Source organism: Monocercomonoides exilis, assembly GCF_001643675.1.
Source record: "Monocercomonoides exilis strain PA203 chromosome Unknown scaffold31-1199392, whole genome shotgun sequence".
Taxonomy (NCBI): Eukaryota; Preaxostyla; order Oxymonadida; family Polymastigidae; genus Monocercomonoides; species Monocercomonoides exilis.
The window spans coordinates 862,431-884,196 of record NW_027150576.1 but is presented as its reverse complement, the minus strand read 5'-3'; the positions used below and the strand labels follow the sequence as shown (position 1 = coordinate 884,196).

The window sequence follows — 21,766 nt, the reverse complement described above, 5'->3', positions numbered from 1 at the left end:
TGATGTAAATGTGATTTTCCCTTTAACTCTGAAAGATTAATTATCTTTTCCAAATAATTGACAGATCATACCCACTAAAGTGATTTTTTGTTCCTTTGAACTTGCTTTTTCAAGGGTACAAAAGAAAAAAAGTTATTATTCTAATTTTTAATTTCATACATTTTTAATTTATCTTGCACTTATAACTTGTATTTCATTTTAATTTTTGTTTAGTGCGAAAAGTTGAAAAAGAGAAAGAATCACAAATAACGATTGATTCTATCGTCAGTGCCTATAACCCATCTGTATTCTTGTTTACAATGTTCAATTCATCTGATTTGTTTGTATTTCTTTGCGTTATATTGCTTTTAACTCAGTTATTCAATATTTTAAAGAATATCTTCTATTTCTTTTTCCGAAGATGGTTCGATGATGCTTCTTTGCAAGACCGATAGCTCAATAGAAATTTTTAATATTTCTTCTTGCTTAACGGATTATGATGATCACAAACCTGTTAAAACTCCAAAATTTCGTGATCCGATGTCAGTTTTGCATTATGAATGTGAAAACATTGAAAAAGAAATGCAATTTCTTTCGAGAATGGAAAGAAAAATGGAAAGAGATTGGAGAAATCTGATTTATCTTCGAGAAAAAGAAAATAGAGAAAGGGAGCAATTCAAACAAATGAAAAGCAATAAACGAGATTCATCATCTCAATCATCTTCTTCAAGTTCATCTTCACTTGAAAAACAGCATAATCCTTCTCCTCCGATTTTCCTAACGCGCAGAAATTTGGAAGAGCAGAGCGCTCTTTTCCCCACTCCTTCCACTTCAAAATCTCCATCTCACTTATCACCCACTTCCCGCGCTTTATCATCCACTTCACTTCTTTCCTCATACAACCACACCATCAGCCGTGCAACTCTGATAGGCCACCGCAGCGAGGTGTGGAAGGCCCACTTTGTAAAAGGCGTTCTGCCAAAAGTGAAGGAAATTCCAACTCCACATCGAGAAATTGAGCAATTTGTGCTTTCGTGTGGAAGAGATGGAACTGGTTTGTTGACCGTTTGATTTTTCATTTGTTAAATTGGAATTTTTATTTATTATCGTTTATTTTAAATGTGAATAAATATTTTATTTTCCATTTTTTCCTCTTTTCATATAAAATCTTAAAAACACATTTTCTCAATTCATATTTAAATATAATTCTTCAGCCCGACTGTTTTCTCTCCACTCACTCCGGTGCGTGTGCATATTCACCCACGCCCAGCTTGCTGTCTACGATGTTCAGATGTCTCCCTGCAGCCGGCTAATTGCCACAGCTGCTTCAGATGGCATAGTGCGTATTTGGGCGAATGTGATCACAAATAATCATCTTTCGCACTATTCGCCGACGCTTGTGGTATCAACTCCAGTGCGATATCTGATGCCTGAAAGGAAAGTTAAACAGGAAGAAGCTCCAAAAGTACAGAGAGGAAGAAGGAAAGCTCCTTATCTTGAGTCTCTTTCCACATCGAGTGAAGGATCAGAAGGCGAACAGGAGAAAACAGAGAAAAGAGTCGAAGTTCTTTCGTGGCAAACGATGAATTCACAGGAAGCACAGCCAATTTCTCAGTTGAGCTCGTCTTCAAGTACATCTTCTGGTGTTTCATTTGCGTCAAGTCCGCCTCCTTTTCTGTGTGGTGGTTGCAGCGATGGCAGTGTCTGTGTGTGGGATGTGATGAAAGGCAGCCTTTTGATTGAATACAAACTGCACGAAGCTCCAGTGACGACACTGAGGTGGATCAAAAACGGAGAAATAATCGTTTCGGCAGGTTTGAATTTGCTTTGCTTTTCTTTTCTTTTTTTGGTTTTTTCCCCCCTTTGAAGAGTGGATGAGAAAAATGAAAGATTAAAAAAGAAAGAAACAGTAATTTTTTAACTTTTTTTGTGTTGAATCTGGTGATTGGCATCTTATCTTATTTCTTTTAAAATTGATTTATTTCCTTTTTGTTATTCACTTTTAAAAATGTATTTTTCTTATTATTTCATTTTCACTTTATTTTTCTATTTAATCAATGAAATCTGAAATATTCCAGATTTCAATGGAGAAATATGTTTTTACGACTTTGCCGGCAAAGCTCCAGTGAAGATATATTCTCTTTGCAGTCATTTTGCGCCTGTGTGGTCGCTATCGACAGACAAAGAGGAAAAAGTGCTGTATTCTGCTGGGTGTGATGCTTGTTCATATTTATTGCAATATATTTTTCATGTTCTTCTTTCAATTTGATTATTTATTTATTTATTTGTGAATAATGTTTCTTAAAAAATTATATGTTAATATTTGATTTGCAATGGTCGAAATTTCTTTTTTCTTTATCTTTTCTTTTTTTTTTTCAGAAGCGATGGAACTATCCGTTTGTGGGATTTAAAATCCATTTTAAGCAAAATAACTACAACTCCAACGGAAAATGAAGCGTCTGAAGAAAATTCAAAAGAAAGCGAAAAGGCAACAAAAAGTGGTGTTCGTTCGGAATTAGCGACACAGATGAAGTGTGACATGATCAATATGTTTCAAATATGATTATTTAGAAAATTGTTTTCATTGCTATTAAATTTAATTGTGACAAAAAAAATATTTCGTTGAATTCTTTGAACGTACTAAATAATTTAACATACATACATACATACATACATACATACATACATATTTATTTATTTATTTATTTATTTATTTATTTATTTATTTATTTATTTATTTATTTATTTATTTATTTATTTATACAGATATTTGTTAAACACTTTTTGGACAAGAAGCACAGATGTTCGAGTTGTGTCACAGACCGTTGCTCCATATTGTTTGGTAGCTGGTGGAGTGTTTCAGAAGAATAGAGAGCAATGATACAAGCCTTCTTTGAAAAATTCTAATAAAAAACAAAAGATTTCGATTTTACTAATATTTCAGTTTTTTTCAGAAACTCTTCTTTCTTTGTTGTTGGTGGAAAATCATTTATTCATTTGTTCATTTTTTTAACATAAAAATTGAGTGTTTTATTGGTGAAAGTCATTGATTTAATGTTGAATCGGAGCAAAATTGTAATTTATATACAAAGAATTTTTCTTTCGATAATTCTCTGAAACAGATAATTTTCAATTTTTAGATTGCAACAATATTTTTTTTTAAATCATTGAATTTTTTCATAAAAAAATACAAAAATGAAAACATCATTATTAATCGTACAAAAATACTGTTTGCTAAAGTTTTCCAAATGAAAAATTTCTCAGAAAACTTTCAAAAAAAATCATTCCATAAACAACAATTGCTAACTATCCTTTTTCATTGTTTCATCTTCTTTTTCTTTTGTTATCACTTTTGCTTCTCTTTCATTATCATCTTTGATACTTCTTGTTCTAATGTAATTTGGAACAAGTTTTTTCGAAACTTTCTTTTGTGCATCAACTTCGTACAAATGTTGTATTTGCTCATATTGGAAAGCATAATAATAAAGCAAATTATCAAACTCGCCTTTGTACTCAGCATTGCATGAAGCTTCATAAAAATCTTTAAAAAAGAAATATATGGCTTCAATTGTAGCTAGAAATTCTGGACCTTTATGCTGATATCTCCAAAAAAGTGTATGATGATCATGAAGTTTGATAGAAGTCAAATGCGAAATGTTTGGATGATCACAAATTTCTTGTGTTTGATGCCACGTGCAGTCAATAAAAACGACTCTTTTGAATTTTGCCAAATCAATTTCTGAAAGAGTTTTTGCATCAGGTGACGGAAATAAACACAAAGTTTCATCAACATTAAAAACAGGAATATCTGGGAAATTCCAAATCGTTGTTTGTGATGGAGCTAATATTTTTGCGTGTAGTGCAGTGCTTTTACGAGGGTTTTCTTTTGGATGCTTTATTATATCCAATTTCAGAGGAAGAATAACTTCAGGCGGAGGATAACAATCATGTGGTCTAACACAAAAAGGACAAAACATAAGAGAACTTCTTTCACATAGAGGACATATTTTTCGTTCTTTAAAAGAAAATGGAGCAATTTTCAATGATGAAAACAAAGAGTATTTCGGAATTGATGAAATTCTTGATTCACATGTTGGAGATGGAACAGTCGTAGCACTTTGCGGTTCGGCTGCTACATTTTTAATCGTTAAGCCACTATCACTTGTTATAAAATCTTTTACTTCATCACAAAACATGAAAATATTATTTAAAATATATTTTTGCAATTAAATTAATTACGGTATGAACACTTTCACAATTATTTATGTTTGATCCGAGAATAATTTTAAACAGAAAAATCCATTCATAATTGTGGTATACATATTATAAATCAAAAAGTTATAATGACTTCCATTTTATTTTTGTTCAAATACACAGAATAATTTTAAAAAAAAATCTTCAATTATTGTTGAGTTATTCATTTTTTAATTGGAATGAATAACACTTATAAAAATTCAATCAGATGAACAAAAAAAAGGCATAAGGCTACCATAGGAATACCTAAAAAAATTAAAAATAAGCTTAATGAAAAGGCTCAATGTTTTTAAGTGAACTTTCATCAACACTCTTTGGTGTTGGCTTTATGTTTTATTTATCATTTTTCTTTTTAAGAGTTTTCGTTCTCAAAAACAATTGTCCCCTAATTGAAATTTAAAATAAAATTTTTGATAAATTCATTAAATAACATTTAAATGTTGTTTTCAGACTTTTGAATTTGAATATTATTGATATTTTCAATTGTTTGGGTTGAAAATAACTCAATTTAAGTATTTTAAAGAAGTTTGAAAAAAGTCTCGTAAAACTTGAGATTTGAATCAAAAACCATTCAATTATTTTCAGTTTTGATCAATTGGATATTATTAACCGAATATATTAATAGTATCTTAATATTGCATTTTTTTAGCTATTTATTCTTGGATTTAACGAAAAAATTGGGTTCCCTTAAAGAAGCATCTTGCCCAAAAAAATAAAAAAATAAAAAAATAAATAAAATAAAAATAAATAAATAAAATAAATAAAAAAATTCCGAAAGTGTGTTTGAAAATTAATTCTATTGTGTAAATGATAAGTTTTCAACTTTGTATCACACAAACAATGTTTTTTGAATGAAAAATGTATTATCAAACAATATGAGATGAATTTGTACCTCAATAATCAGATTTCAATGATGATATTCATAGCATTCTTCTTCCAACCTTCTGAACAATTGCTTTTTCATCTCTTTTCCTTTCGCTTCTTCAACTTTGTCTTTCGTCTTTTTGTTCAATTTTTCTGAGAGATCCAAAAAGAACATCAAACTCTTTCTCACTTGGGTGCAAATTTTATCTTGACCTCAAAATTTTATCTCAACCCTTTTTTTTGAAACTTATTTTTGCTTTTTTGATTTGTTAAAAAGCTTAAAATAAAAACAAAATAAATAGACTTCTTGATATTTTTATTTTTCAGAATTCTGTTGAAAAAAATTTTGAAATTTTATTTTCAAAAAATTATTTTAATTTTTTATAATTTTAGGACCCAGATCAAAGACTTGCTGGCTGTGAAGCTAATATTTCATACGGAACGTTTTAATCCACAGCTTCATAATTCCACATTCCTATATTATTATTTTAACTTGTTTTTATCTTTTTCAATTAAAGTTTTGACCTTTTTTCTCATTTCACTGTTTTTGCTTAAAACACGATTTTTTTAATAAACAAGTGTTTGTGTCAAATTTTTTTTAAATGAAAAAAATACACAAAGTCTTTATTATCGTTTATTTGTATTAAGTTTTGAAATGAAAAGGAACTTTTCAAGAATTTGAACTGAAAAGCAAGTATATATGATTTTTTTGTTATTCAAATGTCAAAATTTTTTTGAAAAGTTCCTTTTGTTTCATTTTCAAAGAAAATAAAAATTTCTTATTTCGATGAAATTTCTGTTTCCACTTGCCAAATTTCGCTGTCGTGATAAAAAAATCTAAACAATGTTATTATTTCCATTCTTGAAAAGTATCGTGAGAAAGAACAGAAATTTAATCGAAATATGAAATTTTTATTTTTTTTGAATATTTGACAAAAGCAAATTTTACAAAAAAATTTAGACAAATCACCAAACATATACAAATAAATTATCGTTTTAACATACAAGAATCGTTTAATTTTTATAATGTTTATTTTTCAATTCAATAAATTTCGAAACAAATTCATATGTGTTTTTAAAATCGTGTTTTTTGAAAATATGTGTGAAATGAGAAAAAGTGTTAAAAAAACAAGTTGAGAAAGTTTAAAACAAGTTCAACTTATAAAAAAAAAACGATGTATTACGATATGAAAGCTTAAAACTTCTGAGAATAAGTATTCGATGGAAAAGCAGCAAGTCAATGATCAACACATAAAATTATTATAATTTTCGATTATTTTGTAAAAAATGAAATATTGAAAAAAATACAGAATAAGGAAATTGAAACATTTCAAACATTTCTGGTAATTTTTTATTTATCACAGGTTTGTGTATTGCTGAAAGCATAACAAAAAAGAAAAAGGTCAAGATAAAGAAAAAAGGTTAAGATAAAATCATTGCCCTATATTTTAATTAAATGTCAATTGATGAATCTCCTCCAAAAATGCATCAATAGTTCCGACTTTGGTAATAGTCGATTTGATCGACACCCTAAAAAATCGATAAATCAACATTATTTTAGTATCAAATGAAATCTATTATTAATATGAACAATGTCACAACGTGAAAATCTTGGATCTATTTCCATTTTTATTATCAAAAATTAACAGAAAAATTTTTAATAAAAGGGACAATGATCATTAAAAACAATTGTTAAATGGAGGAAAAGAAGGAGATCTCATCTTATTTTTCAATGTTTCATAACGAAGAAATTTGTCGGGATTGGTTAATGATGTCTGTGTTATCAGACAAAAGAAGGAGTGTGAGAAGTGCGGATCAATAATGTTTTTTTCAAAGGATTCTGTTCAAGATAGATTTTTAACGTGTCCAAATTGCAAATTCAGAAAAACAGTGTTCGCTGATACACATATGAAAAATTTCAGATTGGTAATTTCAAAATAATTACTTTTGCTGCCTTCATATTCATTCGATTAAAAAAAAGCATATTTGCAAGTGACTTAATGCCAATAAAGAAATAGTTTCATGTTTCATGATTTTATCATCATAAGTTCGAGTTATAAACCTGTGTCAAAATTTTGAACAGCTTGGAAAAGATGGACAGATCGTCGAAATTGATGAAATGCTGCTCAGACAAAGAAAATATCACCATGAAAGAAGAAAAAAGCAAATTTGGCTTTTTGGCATGGTCGAAAAAAAACTGGAGGAGGACAAGGAAATTTCATCATCATAAGAGGAAAGAACAGAAAAAAAGAGCAATTATTACCTTTAATAATGACAAACGTTTCCTCAGGTTCTACAATCTACTCCGACGAATGGAAGACTAATGCATCATTGAAATCATTGGGATTCGATCATCACACCGTATGCCATAAATACAGATATAAAACTGAAAAGGGCGTGTGCACAAATACTATTGAAGCTGTTTGGAGTGAATTTCGGAAATTTCTCCCTTCGTGTGGAATTCAAAATAGATATATGGGTGATTATTTTTGAAATCATAACTTTTTTCGGGATGTAGATTTTTCAAAGATTGTTTTCATTTGGGAAGAAATTTTCCATCCAAGTGCTTTAATAATCACAACTGTTTCAAAAACAAATGCATGATCTGAAATATTAATTAAGAGGTCTTGAATATGCCTGTTCACTTTTCAGTGTTCATTTGTTAACATTTAAAAGAAATTTTCGAACCGAAATTTTCGAAAGAAAAAATATGAGTTCAAAAATTATCACCCATATAGACGATATAATAGCATAATTTATTTCGACAAAAAAAAAAATCTATGGAATTTTCTGAATTTGCAGAGGGCATGTTTTTTTTATAAAGAAGTGGAAAATAAAAAAATGGGAACTCCGATCGAATTTAGTGACCTATAATCTAAAGAATCTGACAGAGATGATGATTCTTCTTTAACAGCAACAGAAGAAATATCATCTGACAGATCTTCTGATAGCGATCATATTGATGAAAAAGATAAGGAATACATTCCCTCACCAGTTTTTTATTTAACTTTTTTTCCCACTTCAAACCCTAATTTCAAAATTCAAATGCCTTAAAACACATTTATTATTACTAATTTGTTATTTCTATCAAAAAGAAATCCAAAATTTTGATTATTTTAGGGTATCGATCTAATCGACTAATGCCCCGCCTTTCAGCAAGCAATCAATTTTTATATCTTTATCACCTATGGCTATGGTCAATACATAAATGCATTGATCGAAAAAACTTCGTGCTTATCCTTTGCTGCTCGAAACACCCGAACAATGCTTTCAATAAGCCCAGCAAATTCTTCATTCCTCATTCTGCATCTGCGAAAAAAAAACTCCAACTTTCGGAGCCATTCCATCAAAAGAATCTCTTCTTTCGTTTCATTCACTCTTTCTTCTTCTTTCTCTTTCATCCAATCCATATTTCTTGCCAGCTCTTCGATTTCTCTTGCTGTCTCTCTCGCAAAATGCAGATCATTCACAATCACTTCTTCAAAATTCTCATCGTAAAATGATCTGTTTATCAAAAATTTCCAAGCAAACTGATATGCAAGATGTGAAAGATTTCGATGTTCCTGATGATATTTGATAATCTCTTTGATCTCATTCAAATATAGTTCTTGCCTCAAATCCTGACAATAATAAAGAATAATTGAAACAACTTCAAAAAGGAAATAACATTGTTCATACACCAATTCCAATGCTATACAAATCCAGAAAAGCTATTTCCACTTCATTACGAGCTTCCTCGCTTTCCTCTTTCCTCAATGCAACTTTCACAAGGTAAGGCACGCAAATCGACAATAATTCATGGTTGAAATTAAAGCTCAGAGAAATAAAGCATTCGCAAAGATCGACAAGGAGACTTTCATCCTTTCCTTTTTTCTACTTCTTTTTGACTTTAATAATCATCTTCTCAAATCTTTTGCTCAACAATGAGTTGTCAAAGTGCAGACTTTGCATATTTTTTAGAACTTTGCAATATCCAACACGCTTCAACAATAAAAGCACATTTCCCATTGACAGTTTCTTATCTTCAATCATTTTGTTCATTTTGTTAAACAGTTCTTTCGTGAAAACAGACTTGAATTCCTCTTCATTCATTTCATAAACAATTTTATTCATCTCTTCGATTATCAGTTTCTGCCCGTCCTCATCACAATCTTCAAGCTCAGAAAACAATTCTTCAAAAAAAACAAAGAAAAACAAAAATAAATCCATTCATCGAGAACTCAAATCCAACAATGTGCACAAACCATTAAACCTTTCGGTTCCACTCGTTGTCTGCATTTTTGAAAATGCATTTCTAACAGAAAACAACGAAAATTCGTCATTTAATTTGAATTCAGATATCATTGGATAAAAGAAATTGGTACAAAATATGAACTCAAAACAACCATGAAAGCATAAGTTGTTATACCATTCTGCGTTGTTAGTGATATTTGGCAAGGCGTCACAAAGAAAGAAAGAAAAAACGATAAATAGTTTTCTGGTTTGTTGTTATGGATATAAGATCATCAGATTTGAAAGATCGAAAATATTCCTTGTTAAAATGAGAGATCGGTGATCGAATATTTTCTGTTAAATAGGCGATTCTTTTTTGTGCGTTGGTACGATACAGCGAAAACGGGTTGTTGATGATGGAGTTGTGCGAGATAATTATTATGAAAAGCATTTTTGAAGGAAATTCATTTTCCAATATAATATATGAAAATTATGATGTATATGTTTTTAATTGGTCTTGTTCATTTTAAAGATGCTTCCCTCTGTGACCTTCTCAGAGTGCAAGAATCTGATAAATTATATAAATTGCTATTCTTTTGTTTTTCTGAGGAGATCATAAGAAGAGAGCTTTGCCGAGAGACAATCAGCTAATGTGAATCGCATATTTTAATATTCAGAAAAAAGAGGGGAAGAAAACAAATTCTATTTCAAAGAATATGGATGAGAGCGAAAAGAAATAACAACAGTTGGACAGTTATTGGAAAGAATAGAATTCGGAGATATTTTTTTCAGGAAAAAAGTGTATGACTACAACTGAAACAGGATATTTATTGGGGAAAAAGGATGATGGAGAAAGGAGCACTGGGAAACAAGGGAAAAGGAGATTGACGGCATCAGTGGTTGGACAATCTTCTGCATTTGCGATAGGGAGAGCATGTGTGTACTTTTGAGGAATTTTCATAATCAATGCAAAACTATTTATTTTTATTTATTCATTAGCAAAATGAAATTATTTTTTGATTATTAAGTTTTTTTGAAATGTTCAATTTAACACTTTTCACGTTTGATATAAAATTTTTTCATAGAAATATATGTACAAAGTGTTGTAAAAATTTTCGTATTAAACATTATATATCATTTTTTGAAATGATTAATTAAAAAAATAAATATCACTCCTTCTAATTTATATAATTGATCAAAAATGAAATTTTTGATTATTCTGGCTTTTATAAGTCTCAAAAGCGTTTGTGAGCTTCCAAAAGATAAAATAATAAAATCAGTGAGTGTATTCCCTCCAACAGGATCACAAATAAACCCTCGCTATTCTCCGTTATTTCAATATTTTGTTTCTGAAAAAGGAAAGCCAAGCATATTCGTTTATGGAGGAACAACTTATAATGATGTGATTCTTTCCGATGCATATGTTATCACACTTGATCATGTATTTGTTACTCCTGCTCAGGTTCCTCTGGAAAGCAAAAAACCTTTGGTTAAGTTTTTTGCTCAATTCAAAGTCAACAACACGTTTTTCATTTGGGGAGGATGGAAAGTCACAGGATTCTCAAATACGCTTTGGTCATTTGATTTTTCGTTACAAGTTTGGAAAGAAGTGGATCAAGGAGATTCAATTCCTGAAGCTCGATATTCGATGGCATATGCATCTGATGACAATAAGCTATATATTTTTGGAGGAATTAGTGCCTCTGGGCTTCTGAATGATCTGTGGGAATTTGATACACAAACGAAAAAATGGAAAGTAATAAAAATTAATTCGAATGAAAATGGTCCAAAGCGATGCAGCGGAGCTGGAATGTTTATTTCAAATGGCTATGCTGTTGTTTTTGGGGGAGATACGGAAGGAGATGATGTTTATGATTTCAACATGTTCAGGATAAAGATCGATGCTGCTCCTCAATCTTGGGAAGAAGTGAAAATCACAGATTTGGATGGAAATAACAAAAATATTCCTTTGTCACGATCAAATTTTGGACACGCTACACGCGTAATTTCAAATGAAACATTTCTATATATATTTGGAGGTTGGCAATCCAATAATTTATTCTTCGGATCAAATTCAATTCTCATTTTTAATTGCAGTCATGTTGGGATCGATGGAAATGGTCAAAAAGAAGTCACATTCAAAGAAATCAAACAAAATGACATTTGTTTTATTTTTGGGGATTGTGGCTGTACGATAGACAATGATGGAAATGTTTTCATTTTGGGAGGAAGAATGGATGAAAAAATAAATTCAAATATTTTATCAATAATGAAAGAGGATTTATCAATCGATATTACAGAAGAAGATATTAATTCTCCAGAAGCAGTGGACCGAAGAGATGCACACAAAAAAGCAGCTTCTTGATAAGGACGATGATTCACATTTTTTTGGAAAGACGAGAAACAAGCAAATGTTCTCATCGTTTCACTCTTCTTCCTCGAATTTCGGAGCGAATGAGAGGACTGAAAAAGTAAGCATCAAAGCAAAAGCGGAAACAATCCTTGGACACAATTTGTTATCAAGAATCAACGGTGATCCGTTTATCAGTTTAATCAAAGCAATGGATTTTGCACCATCTCCTCGAGTTAATCCAATTGTTGGGTTCAGCAATGGAGCGTTTTTTGTTTATGGTGGAAGAGACCCTATTACAGGAGAAATATTGAGCGATCTTCATATCTATGTAATTAAGTTAAATCAATGGTTTATCCAATTACCTGAAATAACATCTGAAACACCTCCTGCAAGAGAATTGGCATCTTACTGTTTTAAAAATGGAAGCATTTTACTATTTGGAGGTTTAGGCCCAAACCCACAAACCGGAAAAGTTGAACCTTCAAATGAGTTGTGGAGATTTTCATTTTCAACTTATTCATGGAATCAGCTTGGTAAAAATTCTTTTGCAAAGCCATATCCAGTGTTTGGAGCAGCTTGCACAATGTACATGGATTATTTTTTTGTTGTTGGTGGTCAGAGAGCAGATGGATACATAAACGACCGTTGTTATGTTTTCAACTTCGCACTGAACATTTGGGAGTTTTCAGCAGAACATATTGAGAATTTTAAATCATCTATTCTAGTAAGAAATATGTGGGCAAGATCAAAAGAATCAGATAATATTTCTGAAAAGGAAGAAAAAAAGAATTATACAGAATCAGCTGATAAGTTAGATTCAACTATTAATGGAACAAAAGGAAAAGATATTACAAAAACTAAACTTCAAAACAGAAAAAAAAATTCATATATTGATAAAGGAAAATCTTCAGATATGAAGCAATCACTGTTGTTATTTGGAGGGAATGTTGGGACAACTCCATTTTATGGAATATTTGTTGAAAATATATATGAAAGGTTTAGCAGAACTAAAAATGGCTCTCAAACAAAGAAAAATAATTCAAGTGAGTCATTCTCAACAAGTGGAAATAATCACTCAAACAATGATGATGTCAAATTTAAAATATTCAACAATTATGATGGAGTTGCCTCACCTCTTGATGATAAAATTGTGATGTTGGGAGGAAGAAATAGAAATAAAGCAAAAGATTCTTTAATGGTGATTGAAGTTTTTGAAAATTGGACTTGTAACGCAACGGAAGATAATGGATCGTTCTTATCAAACGGTATACATCTTGATGTTGTTGAAGCTGGTTGTACAGTTTTTGATAGAAGCGTTGTCTGTTTTGGTGGAAGACAAGTAAGTGAAAACGGAACAGTGTTGCCGAATGCACTTGACACTTTTCGAATGATCAGATTAAATGATAAATATATTCAATGTTCGCCTGGAACTTATGAAGACACGGATGGAGAATGTCAGCTTTGCGAACCTGGACAGTTCTCAGATGAGTATGGAAATAAGAATTGCACACCATGCCCGAAAGGAACATATGGAACAGCTTTTGGATCGCAAAAGTTTGGATGTCTTCCAGTTCCTGCATAAAAATTCTCTGAAAATGAAGGTGCTTATTTTCTCAATGGTGAATACCACAATATTGAAAATTGCACTGATGAACAATATTGTCCAATCGGTTCAGCTTCATCAAATAACAAAAAACCAAATTTTGATTTCGTCAGTCAGCAACCAAGTCCGTTGGAAGCAACAGCGGCTGAAGAGAAATGGCTAACAATTGGACTTTATGGTGGTTCTATTCTTGTTGGTGTTATTATTGCTTTGTCATTTTTATGTTTACCAACAAAAGCGTTTTTGTATAAGCTGGATAGCTATTCTGATAAATATGTTGATCAGCTTGATCCAGACACCCATTCCACAATCAAGCACATAAAAAAAACAACATTTGGCGGATTTGTCACAATAGTTGCCTTTTGCTTCGTTATTGGTGCTGCACTATTGGTTATCATCACATTTTTCTTCTTCAACACAAGTGAAACGAGATCAACCGTCGATATATCTATGGTAGACGATGCAGATATTTCAAAAATTTCTAACAAGAATATAAAAGTGGAGTTGACTTTGATTGATTATACAGGTGAATGCATAGAAAACGGGAGTGATAACACAAATGAATTAACTGGAAAATGCTCTGAGAATTTAGGATTAGGAAAAACAACTTTTGATCTATTCGGTGTGCTCGCAAACTAATATTTTTGTAGCTCATTTTTTTTATATTCATTTTTTTTCTATGTTCATAAATTGTCTTCAAAAGATTGGTATGTTAGTGAAAATGATGATATGTTCCGAAAAATTTCGAGAAGTTGCACTCAAATGCCATCTTCCAATCTTTATTATCCTCCAACAAAAAACTGCCGGTTAACTCTCAAAGCGTCAAAATATGAAAATAATCTTATAAATTCACAAGCAACATTCTTTTCATTGTTCTCGTCCGAAAGTCATGCTTCATGCAGAGCAATAAAGATTCATGCATCTTTTGACTCAGCTGTTCCTGCACAAAAAAAAGCTAAAGATGATCTTGATACTTATCAGTCAATAATGGAAGGTATTTATGTTAGTAATGAAGAATTCGTGCTACATGGATCGAATCCCTTGAATGTCACTTTGGAGATTATTCCTTCGATCTTTAGGAATGAAAAGAACACAAGCAGCAAATATAAATCTGGAGAGGGTCATCTATTAAACCATATTTCATTTAACGCTGGCTCATTGGAAGATGAATCGAATATGTATTTTTCGACTGGATTTGGAATTAATATTTTATTGAAAATGGAAAAAACTGTGGCTATCACAAAACGTTCAAATAAGGTAACTTATGGGATGCTCCTAACTTCACTTGGAGGAACATTCGTATATTTGGGATATTTTGGAATTATATTACCAATATTTGAAAGGATGGTGAATGTCAACTGGCCATGTGGAAGAAAAGTCAAAAAGAAAATCACAACTGTTTTTCATGATTCGTCAAAGAAAGTGAACCGGAGATCGGTGTATCGTGAATATTCAGAGGAAATGAAAACTTCATTGGATGAACATATTGTTTCGAACCTTCGTTAATGTATAAAATGGGAGAATTAGAAATCCTCAATGATCTTTGAAAAGATATAATTTATTGTTATTCTCGGGTTAAAAATTTTTATCTTTTAATTTTGATTGTTGTAATTGTTTGAAAAAGAAATCTTGCTATTATTGTAAAGATAATTTGGTTCTCGATTTATCTCTGATCTATGTTTTTCAACTCCGACCTTTTTTTTATAACTTCAATTGTTATCACCACTTTTTGATAATAAAACATAATTATTTTCATTTAAAAGATTAACATTGAATCTGTTAAATTTATAACATATGAAGCGTATTTTTTCTTATGAAAAGAGGTGATATGCAGGGAGAAAGACTTCTTTCATCAAGCTTCAATAATTTATTTGATTCTGTCAAATTATAAAAAATCACAACGTTCATAAGATAATATACTTTTTGAACAATGCAATTTGGAAAAAGAATGCTCCCCAGCTCTCCACTCAGCACTGGACCCGCGTTGAATTCTGCCACATCAATGATGTCAGATGGACCTCCGGGAGAGATGTTTTCGAGTATGATTTCTCATTCCAGTTCTGAATTTTCCCAACAGATCCCGGGAGCTTCAGAAGCAAAAGAAAGCCATGGCGAGGATAGTTTGCTACTAGAAAATAATTTTAAAACAATATTTCTCAGAGATCCGGATTGCAGCTTATACGATATGGATTTTCCAGAAAGATATTTGGAAGATCTTATTATTAACCTGAAGGAAGATGATTTAAGTCCATTTCTGCCAAAGGCCCCTCCTACTGCTTCGAGAACAGATAATTGGATGAACGACGCATTGGAAAAGGCAGGCGAGATCTCTGAAGCATATCAATATCCAGCTATTAAAATTCTGCTTTATTCACACTCGAAATTAAAAGAAAAAGATGACGAAAAAGGATCAATTTCAGATGCAATTTTATTAGTTTCTAAAGAGCTGAAGGATGCAAGATCTGTAAGAATTCAAGGAAGATTCGGCTTTAGGGCAGCTGCACAGATGAAGGAAAGCTCAGCTTCCAGTCTTCAAACTCAAAGGCAATCAGAAGTTCTGGAAGAATGGAGAAAAACAGAAAAGAGTCAACAATTCAAGCTGCAAACAACGAGCTGGCCTATGAGAAGAAGTTCGTTAAGAGCCAGAACAATTCCAACCAGAAGATCAGTTTGCCACAGATTTTTTCAAGCAGCTCCCCGGTTGTCAAGGCTACAAAACCAAATCCGACTGCGACCAAGAGCTTCAGGTTTCGCTTCAAGAAGACAATCAGAGGTCGTTTCTTTAACTAGAAGAAACGAACAGCATTCAACATCCCACAAAAGTCCGACAAGAGACAATGATTGAAGGAAGAACTTGTTTATTTCGAGAAGAATGGGAAGAAATTGGAGGAGCACGAATTATTAGGAAAGGAGTCATCCCTGCATGGAGGAACAAAGCCGCAAAGGAATCACTCAAAAAACAGGAGTTTTCAACCCTTTGGAGCATTTGAGTCAAAAATCCCAACAAGCCTTTTCAGAGATAATCAAGAAGCAACTGGAAACAAATATCATCGAATTGATTCAGGAGAAGGATATTAAGCATTTGAATACAGTGTTTGCAATAAGAAAGAAAGACGGTGGCTGGAGGCAGATCGTGGATTGCAGAAGACTCAACAATGCAATCAAGACGATTTGTTACAAGCAAAAAGACCACAGAACGGTGGAGAAAATTATGCAAGAAAAAGATTACGCAGTCACATTGGACTTGAGCCAAGCTTATTATCTTATAAAAGTCAGCGAAGAATTATCGCCATTCCTTACGTAAGCTTTAAAAGGAAAATACTACGCTTACCACGGAATGCCTTTTGGATTCAAAGACGCGCATCAAACGTTCACAAAAGAGATGAGAAAAGTTCTAAAATAAATGAGGGAGGAATGGAATGTGAAAAATGTTGCACACCTGGACGATATTGTTCTTCTTCATCAAGATCCACAAGAACTCAATATTATAGTGGAGAAAACCCTCTCGTTTTTCAACAAATTGGGACTATTGGTCAATTCAGAAAAATGTCATTTGGTTCCAAGTCAGCAGCTCAAAATATTAGGCTTCCAATGGGATACCTATCGATTTGTGTTATATGTGAAGTGATCGAAGAAAACCGAACTGATGAAAGAGTGCAAGAAATGGAGGAGGATTGCTCAGTACAACAGAGTTGTTTCGATAAAGAAGTTTACCTCGTTGATAGGGAAACTGAATGCAACCAGATTCGTGTGTCAAGAAGCCTCCCGAATTTGTCACAACTATTCAAACTTCAAAACAAAGCTTTGAGTCTGAGTGGATGGAAAGGAAAAATGCGCGTGAATGCATCGATAACTAATTGCCTCAGGAAGTGGAGCGAAAGGCTGAAAGTGAACCAACCAAGGAGATTGAATCCAGTGTTTCGACCAGAAGCAATTCTTACGACAGATGCATCAGGGTTTGCCATAGGCGCAACACTATAAGTCAACAATCAAATGCTGGACTTTCACAAACCTCTTCCACCTCCAGTCAGAAACCAAAGTTCAAATTACAGAGAGTTATTCGCTATAAATCAAGCCATCGCCCATTTCTCAAATTCCATTCGAAATCAAGAAATAAGAAATCTGTTTATTCGATCAGACAACACAACAGCAGTTTACAATCTGAATCGATGGGGAGCGGGTCCGAATCTCAGAACCCTTCTGAAGAAAATATGGAATCAAACCCAAGTGCTGAAAGTTGTCGTGAGATCTTAACATATTCCTGGAGAGAAAAACCTCAGTTCAGACGGTCAATAGAGATTTACAAAATTAGGAGATTACGAAGTCGAACAAGAAACATTTAAAGAGATCACCAATCAGCTTCAGATGCACATCACACTCGATGCCTTCGCAACAAAAGAAAACACAAAATCAACGAGATGGTGTGGACCAGCAAGCAATTTATGTCAAGACGGGTTTCATATTTCATGGAGAAACGAGACAGTTCTTGCACATCCACAAGTTCCTTTGAGACTAACAGTGATCCCAAATGAAGCGATGGAGAAAGCTCAAGTTCTTTTTCTTCTTCTTCTTCTTCTTCCCGATTGGAAGCATCAGATATGGAAATCTCTTCAGAAAAACACAAATCACGTCTCTTGGACATGGAGGAGATCGGTTGTGATTATCAAGGAACGAATATTGATGAAGTTAATGAATGAAACTCTTCCTCCAGGGAGATTGAAAATATGTTTAATTAATCCATAACTGAAAAGGGAGAATCGTGGTAGAACGAGATTTTAGCATCAAGAAACATGTCACGTGAACTGGCCAAAGAGTGCTTTACAGGCGTTGCAAGTTCAACGTGGATGGGAGACATTTTATATGTTTCAACATTTCAAATTCTTGTGGGGTCGAGTGAACATTCACAATCCAACTTCCAATAAACTATTTCTGAGCTCTTCAACATACGATCCTTTGAAAGCCATAGTAATTCGAAAAGCAGCCAGCGAAATGATGAAAAATGCAAGAATCCCTTCGAACTACAGCCCATACACATTGAAACACGCCTCCATATCAGCCTTAACAATGGCGGGAACTCCAGTCGAACAGGTGGCAAAATTCGCAAGATTATCCCCCAGAAGCAACACGGTGATTAAACATTATTTCAAATCCAACATATCAAACAAGATGGCCTAGATTATATCGTCCAATCAGGAGACAAAGGAAGCAATTCAACAGCCTTCCACGGTTCCTCCATCCACAACTGCACCAGACGAAAAAGATTCCATCATGACAATCAATCAACAATCACGTTTGCCAGAAGGCCATGAAACAGTGAAAGCAAGAGAAGAGATCTCACAACCAGACCATCTCGAAAAGCCATATGACAATGAGTCTTTGTATAATTGCGAAAATCATGAAAATACCACGAACAATGAAAACGAGAAAAACGAAAATGAAATCATAGAACAAAAATGCATCCAGTTTATTGTTCAAACAAGATCACAGAGAAGAAAAGAAATGATGGAAAGAGACAATTCGGAAAGAAATCCATTACGTCCAATTATTACAAACTCTCAGATCGAAGAAAAGAAAGTGAACAAATGTATTCTTTATAAAAAAAAGAAAAAAAACCTTCATTAATTTTCATATTTTTTTTGAAACGAAAAATTTTGGTGAACAACCGAAAAAAGATACATTTAGATTTTTTCCCTCACCTCGTGAAATTCTGATTTTTGAAATACGTAACAGTTTTATAAAATCGAAATCCAACAAAAAATTTAAAGAGTTGCGATCAAAAAAGAAAACTGAACTGAATGTCAACGAACACGCAAACAGTGAAATTTTGCACATTCAAGGAGGGGAACATTTCATTAAATCTGAATAATGATGATTGGATGAAGGGAGTTTTGCGAGGGCTTGCGAACAAATACGATGTTGATGCGCGTGATTTGTATTTCACTCAAATGCAAAAGATTGTATCTGACGATGCAACAGTGCGAGATGTTCTTGAAGTGTGGCCCATTTCTTTTGTTTTCAACTTCTCTTTCTTGTCATTCTTTATCTTATTAACAGAATACTGGAGAAACAATTTATTTAGTGAAGCGAAGATCTTCAGCTGGAGCGGAGGCCACAGCCACTGAAAATGAAGAGCTATTGCCAAGAGTTGAAGAAAATATTTCGCCAGAGCCGCGCAGCTCAAAACCGTTTGCTGTTCGCGTGACTGTTTGCAACAACGAAATGAAAGGAAAAGTGGTTGCGGTGGAAAATGTGAGGCCAGATACAGAGATAAACGAGTTCGTTGCGATGGTGTTTGGGAACTTACATATTCCTGTTGGATGGATTTCTATTGTTTCGGAAACGGGCACGAAGTATTCCGGAACATGGAAAAGAGGGCGTTTCAAACTTTGGGAAAGTTCAGAAGAAAAATATGTATCTAAGCTAACGTACTGCGGGCAATGTGGGTTGTCCTGCTGTATTTATCAGTTGGTTACAGCGAATTGTTTGCAAGAGCAGGCTTCTTCATAGACGCCTTCCTCATCCACTCCATCCTCTAACTCAAACCCATCAAATGTTGGATCAGAGGCTGCTGAGCAAAATGGATCTCAAACGCTTACGCTGCAAATAGATTATGGCAAAGGAAATAAACTGTTCACTGAAGCAGAAAAGGAGATGCTCGTGGAAGAGTTGAAGAAGATATTGGAACCGGAAGTGGGAATTTGTGCAGATAATATGACGCTCATTGGGAGAGGAAGGATAATGGATGATGACAGGAAGATTTCTTCATTCAGCTTTAAAGATAAATATAGGCTTTGTGCACATGAAGAAAGAGAAGGAATGTTTGGAATTTTCATCAAAAAACTTTCAGGAAAAACACGTCTAATCGATGTTAATTCTGAGATGACCATTGAGGAGTTGGAAGAAAGAATATACAATCGTTACAACACATTTTCATCTGAACAGAGGATGATATTTTTTGGAAGGCAGTTGGAAAATGCTCGTACTTTGAAGGACTATAAAATTCAAAAAGAAGCTACTATCAATCTTGTTTTGAGGTTACGCGGAGGAGGGAGCTGTCCGTCGCATGCATTTGTGGATGTGACGAACACGGATGCGTTGGTGGATATGTCGTTCAGCAACACAGCTCCACCGTGGCGTGTTGTGGGAAGTGGTATCAACATCGAAGGAATATGCGAGAACGAGGGATGTCCTGCATTCAAGAAGCAGGTAATTTGCCAATGGGGAATGAAGAAATTTGATTTGCAGGGGAGAAAACCGTTCTGCCCTTGCTGTCTGGAACAGATTGTGCCTCTGAAGCCGGGATTCTATGATTGCAGATGGCGGATTTCATCTGTGAAAGAGGATGGGACAAGGATGCAAATGTCATGGAAGAAGGCGGGGAATGAAAAGTAGACGACACACGACGAGAAGGAAGCCGGAACAGCAAAGTTTCTTTTGCTGCAGATCGAGGCATTGCCCAGTGGGAGAGTTGTGAAGCATCCAACACTGCCATATGATGTGGCTGTGCCGGAGGTGTGTGGAATTTTCCACAAAGGACAGGACAAAAACTCAGTACAAATATACAAATGTGGACACTCGTTCCATCGCAACTGCGGGAGTGACTGGGAAGAGACTGTTGGAGAGTGCCCAATTTGCCGGATGAAAATGAAGGATCAGCCAGCTCAATCTGCCTGATTCGACATCTGAGAATAAATCATGAAAGATTCGAAATTTTGATAAATTGATTTTTTTTTTCTTTTTCCTGGATGGAAAGCATTCAAACATTGTGGTTTTTACTATTTATTACTGAATGATTGCTTTCTTATATTGGCTTAAATATAATTTTATTAAATTTTGTTTTGTAAAAGTTCAGATTGATTTGTTTTGATTTGATTGAAAGAGAAAATAATTGTTTCACTTCTTTCTCTTTCAATAATAGAGAAGGATAAATAATTAAATGATTTCTCGATAAATAAAATGCTTGCGATTTTATTTTTTTTTTATTTTTGATTTTTTTAATTTTTTTGTGAAGTTTTATTGGATGATTTTCTGTTTTGTTTTCTGTTGTGTTATATTTTATAAATCTATTGCGAATTTTTTAATAACATTTGCTCGCTTGAAAAACTGATAAGAATGGAAGAGGAGCTTGTTTCTTTTGAGAGAAAACGAACATACTGAAAACTTCCAAAAAAAAAAAAAAGAAAAAGAAAAAGAAAAAAAAAAAAAAAGGAAAGAAAGGAAAAAAAAATTACTCATTAAATTGATATTTAGCTGAGATATTTGAATTGCATTCAATTTTTTTTCAACCATAACAAATGTTTTGATAACTGAAAAATTTAAATAAAACCTTATTGTGAGGCAGCATCGAAAAAGAAAAGGCAAGAACTACTCCATTCTATTTTGCGATGAAGAAGCAGGAACAAAAGAATTGAAAGTGAAGGCTTGTTCAACTGAAGGAGAATTGTCAAATCCTCATTTTTCCAGTGCAGTTCAACAGCCAGATCAAACAAAAAATTCTGAAG

The 21,766-nt window shown here is 33.1% G+C and overlaps 5 protein-coding genes across 5 annotated transcripts; 4 read left to right on the top strand and 1 right to left on the bottom strand.

Annotated features, from left to right (window-relative positions):
- The first annotated feature begins 73 nt into the window (after positions 1-73).
- MONOS_15558 (uncharacterized protein) lies at positions 74-3,118 on the top strand. Its single transcript, XM_067868443.1, has 7 exons — positions 74-131; positions 214-319; positions 375-1,033; positions 1,194-1,793; positions 2,058-2,190; positions 2,359-2,511; positions 2,746-3,118. Coding segments are annotated over exons 1-7 (1,767 nt in total). The 5' UTR covers positions 74-130; the 3' UTR covers positions 2,861-3,118.
- Positions 3,119-7,883: 4,765 nt separating this feature from the next.
- On the bottom strand, positions 7,884-9,375 carry MONOS_11186 (uncharacterized protein; the record flags this gene model as incomplete). The annotated part of the gene is made up of 4 exons (XM_067863693.1): positions 7,884-8,717; positions 8,776-8,858; positions 9,042-9,269; positions 9,342-9,375. The coding sequence occupies 4 exons, from the start codon at positions 9,373-9,375 to the stop codon at positions 8,295-8,297; spliced, it is 768 nt and encodes a 255-aa protein (XP_067724964.1). The 3' UTR covers positions 7,884-8,294.
- Positions 9,376-10,400: 1,025 nt separating this feature from the next.
- Positions 10,401-13,904, top strand: MONOS_11185 (uncharacterized protein; the record flags this gene model as incomplete). Its single annotated transcript, XM_067863692.1, has 6 exons — positions 10,401-10,409; positions 10,543-10,552; positions 10,590-11,348; positions 11,407-11,474; positions 11,586-13,216; positions 13,379-13,904. The coding sequence occupies 6 exons, from the start codon at positions 10,401-10,403 to the stop codon at positions 13,902-13,904; spliced, it is 3,003 nt and encodes a 1,000-aa protein (XP_067724963.1).
- A 1,291-nt stretch (positions 13,905-15,195) lies between these two features.
- Positions 15,196-16,110, top strand: MONOS_11184 (uncharacterized protein; the record flags this gene model as incomplete). Its single annotated transcript, XM_067863691.1, has 1 exon — positions 15,196-16,110. One exon carries the CDS (start codon positions 15,196-15,198, stop codon positions 16,108-16,110), a length of 915 nt encoding a protein of 304 aa, XP_067724962.1.
- Positions 16,111-19,141: 3,031 nt separating this feature from the next.
- On the top strand, positions 19,142-20,657 carry MONOS_11183 (putative ubiquitin domain containing protein; the record flags this gene model as incomplete). The annotated part of the gene is made up of 3 exons (XM_067863690.1): positions 19,142-19,258; positions 19,320-19,733; positions 19,773-20,657. The coding sequence occupies 3 exons, from the start codon at positions 19,142-19,144 to the stop codon at positions 20,655-20,657; spliced, it is 1,416 nt and encodes a 471-aa protein (XP_067724961.1).
- Positions 20,658-21,766: the final 1,109 nt, after the last annotated feature.

Coding starts and splice junctions, on each gene's coding strand:
- MONOS_15558 (XM_067868443.1), top strand. Junction 320..374: donor ATGTTCAATTCATCTGATTT/GTTTGTATTTCT, acceptor AATATTTTAAAG/AATATCTTCTATTTCTTTTT. Junction 2,512..2,745: donor GAATTAGCGACACAGATGAA/GTGTGACATGAT, acceptor TTATTTATACAG/ATATTTGTTAAACACTTTTT.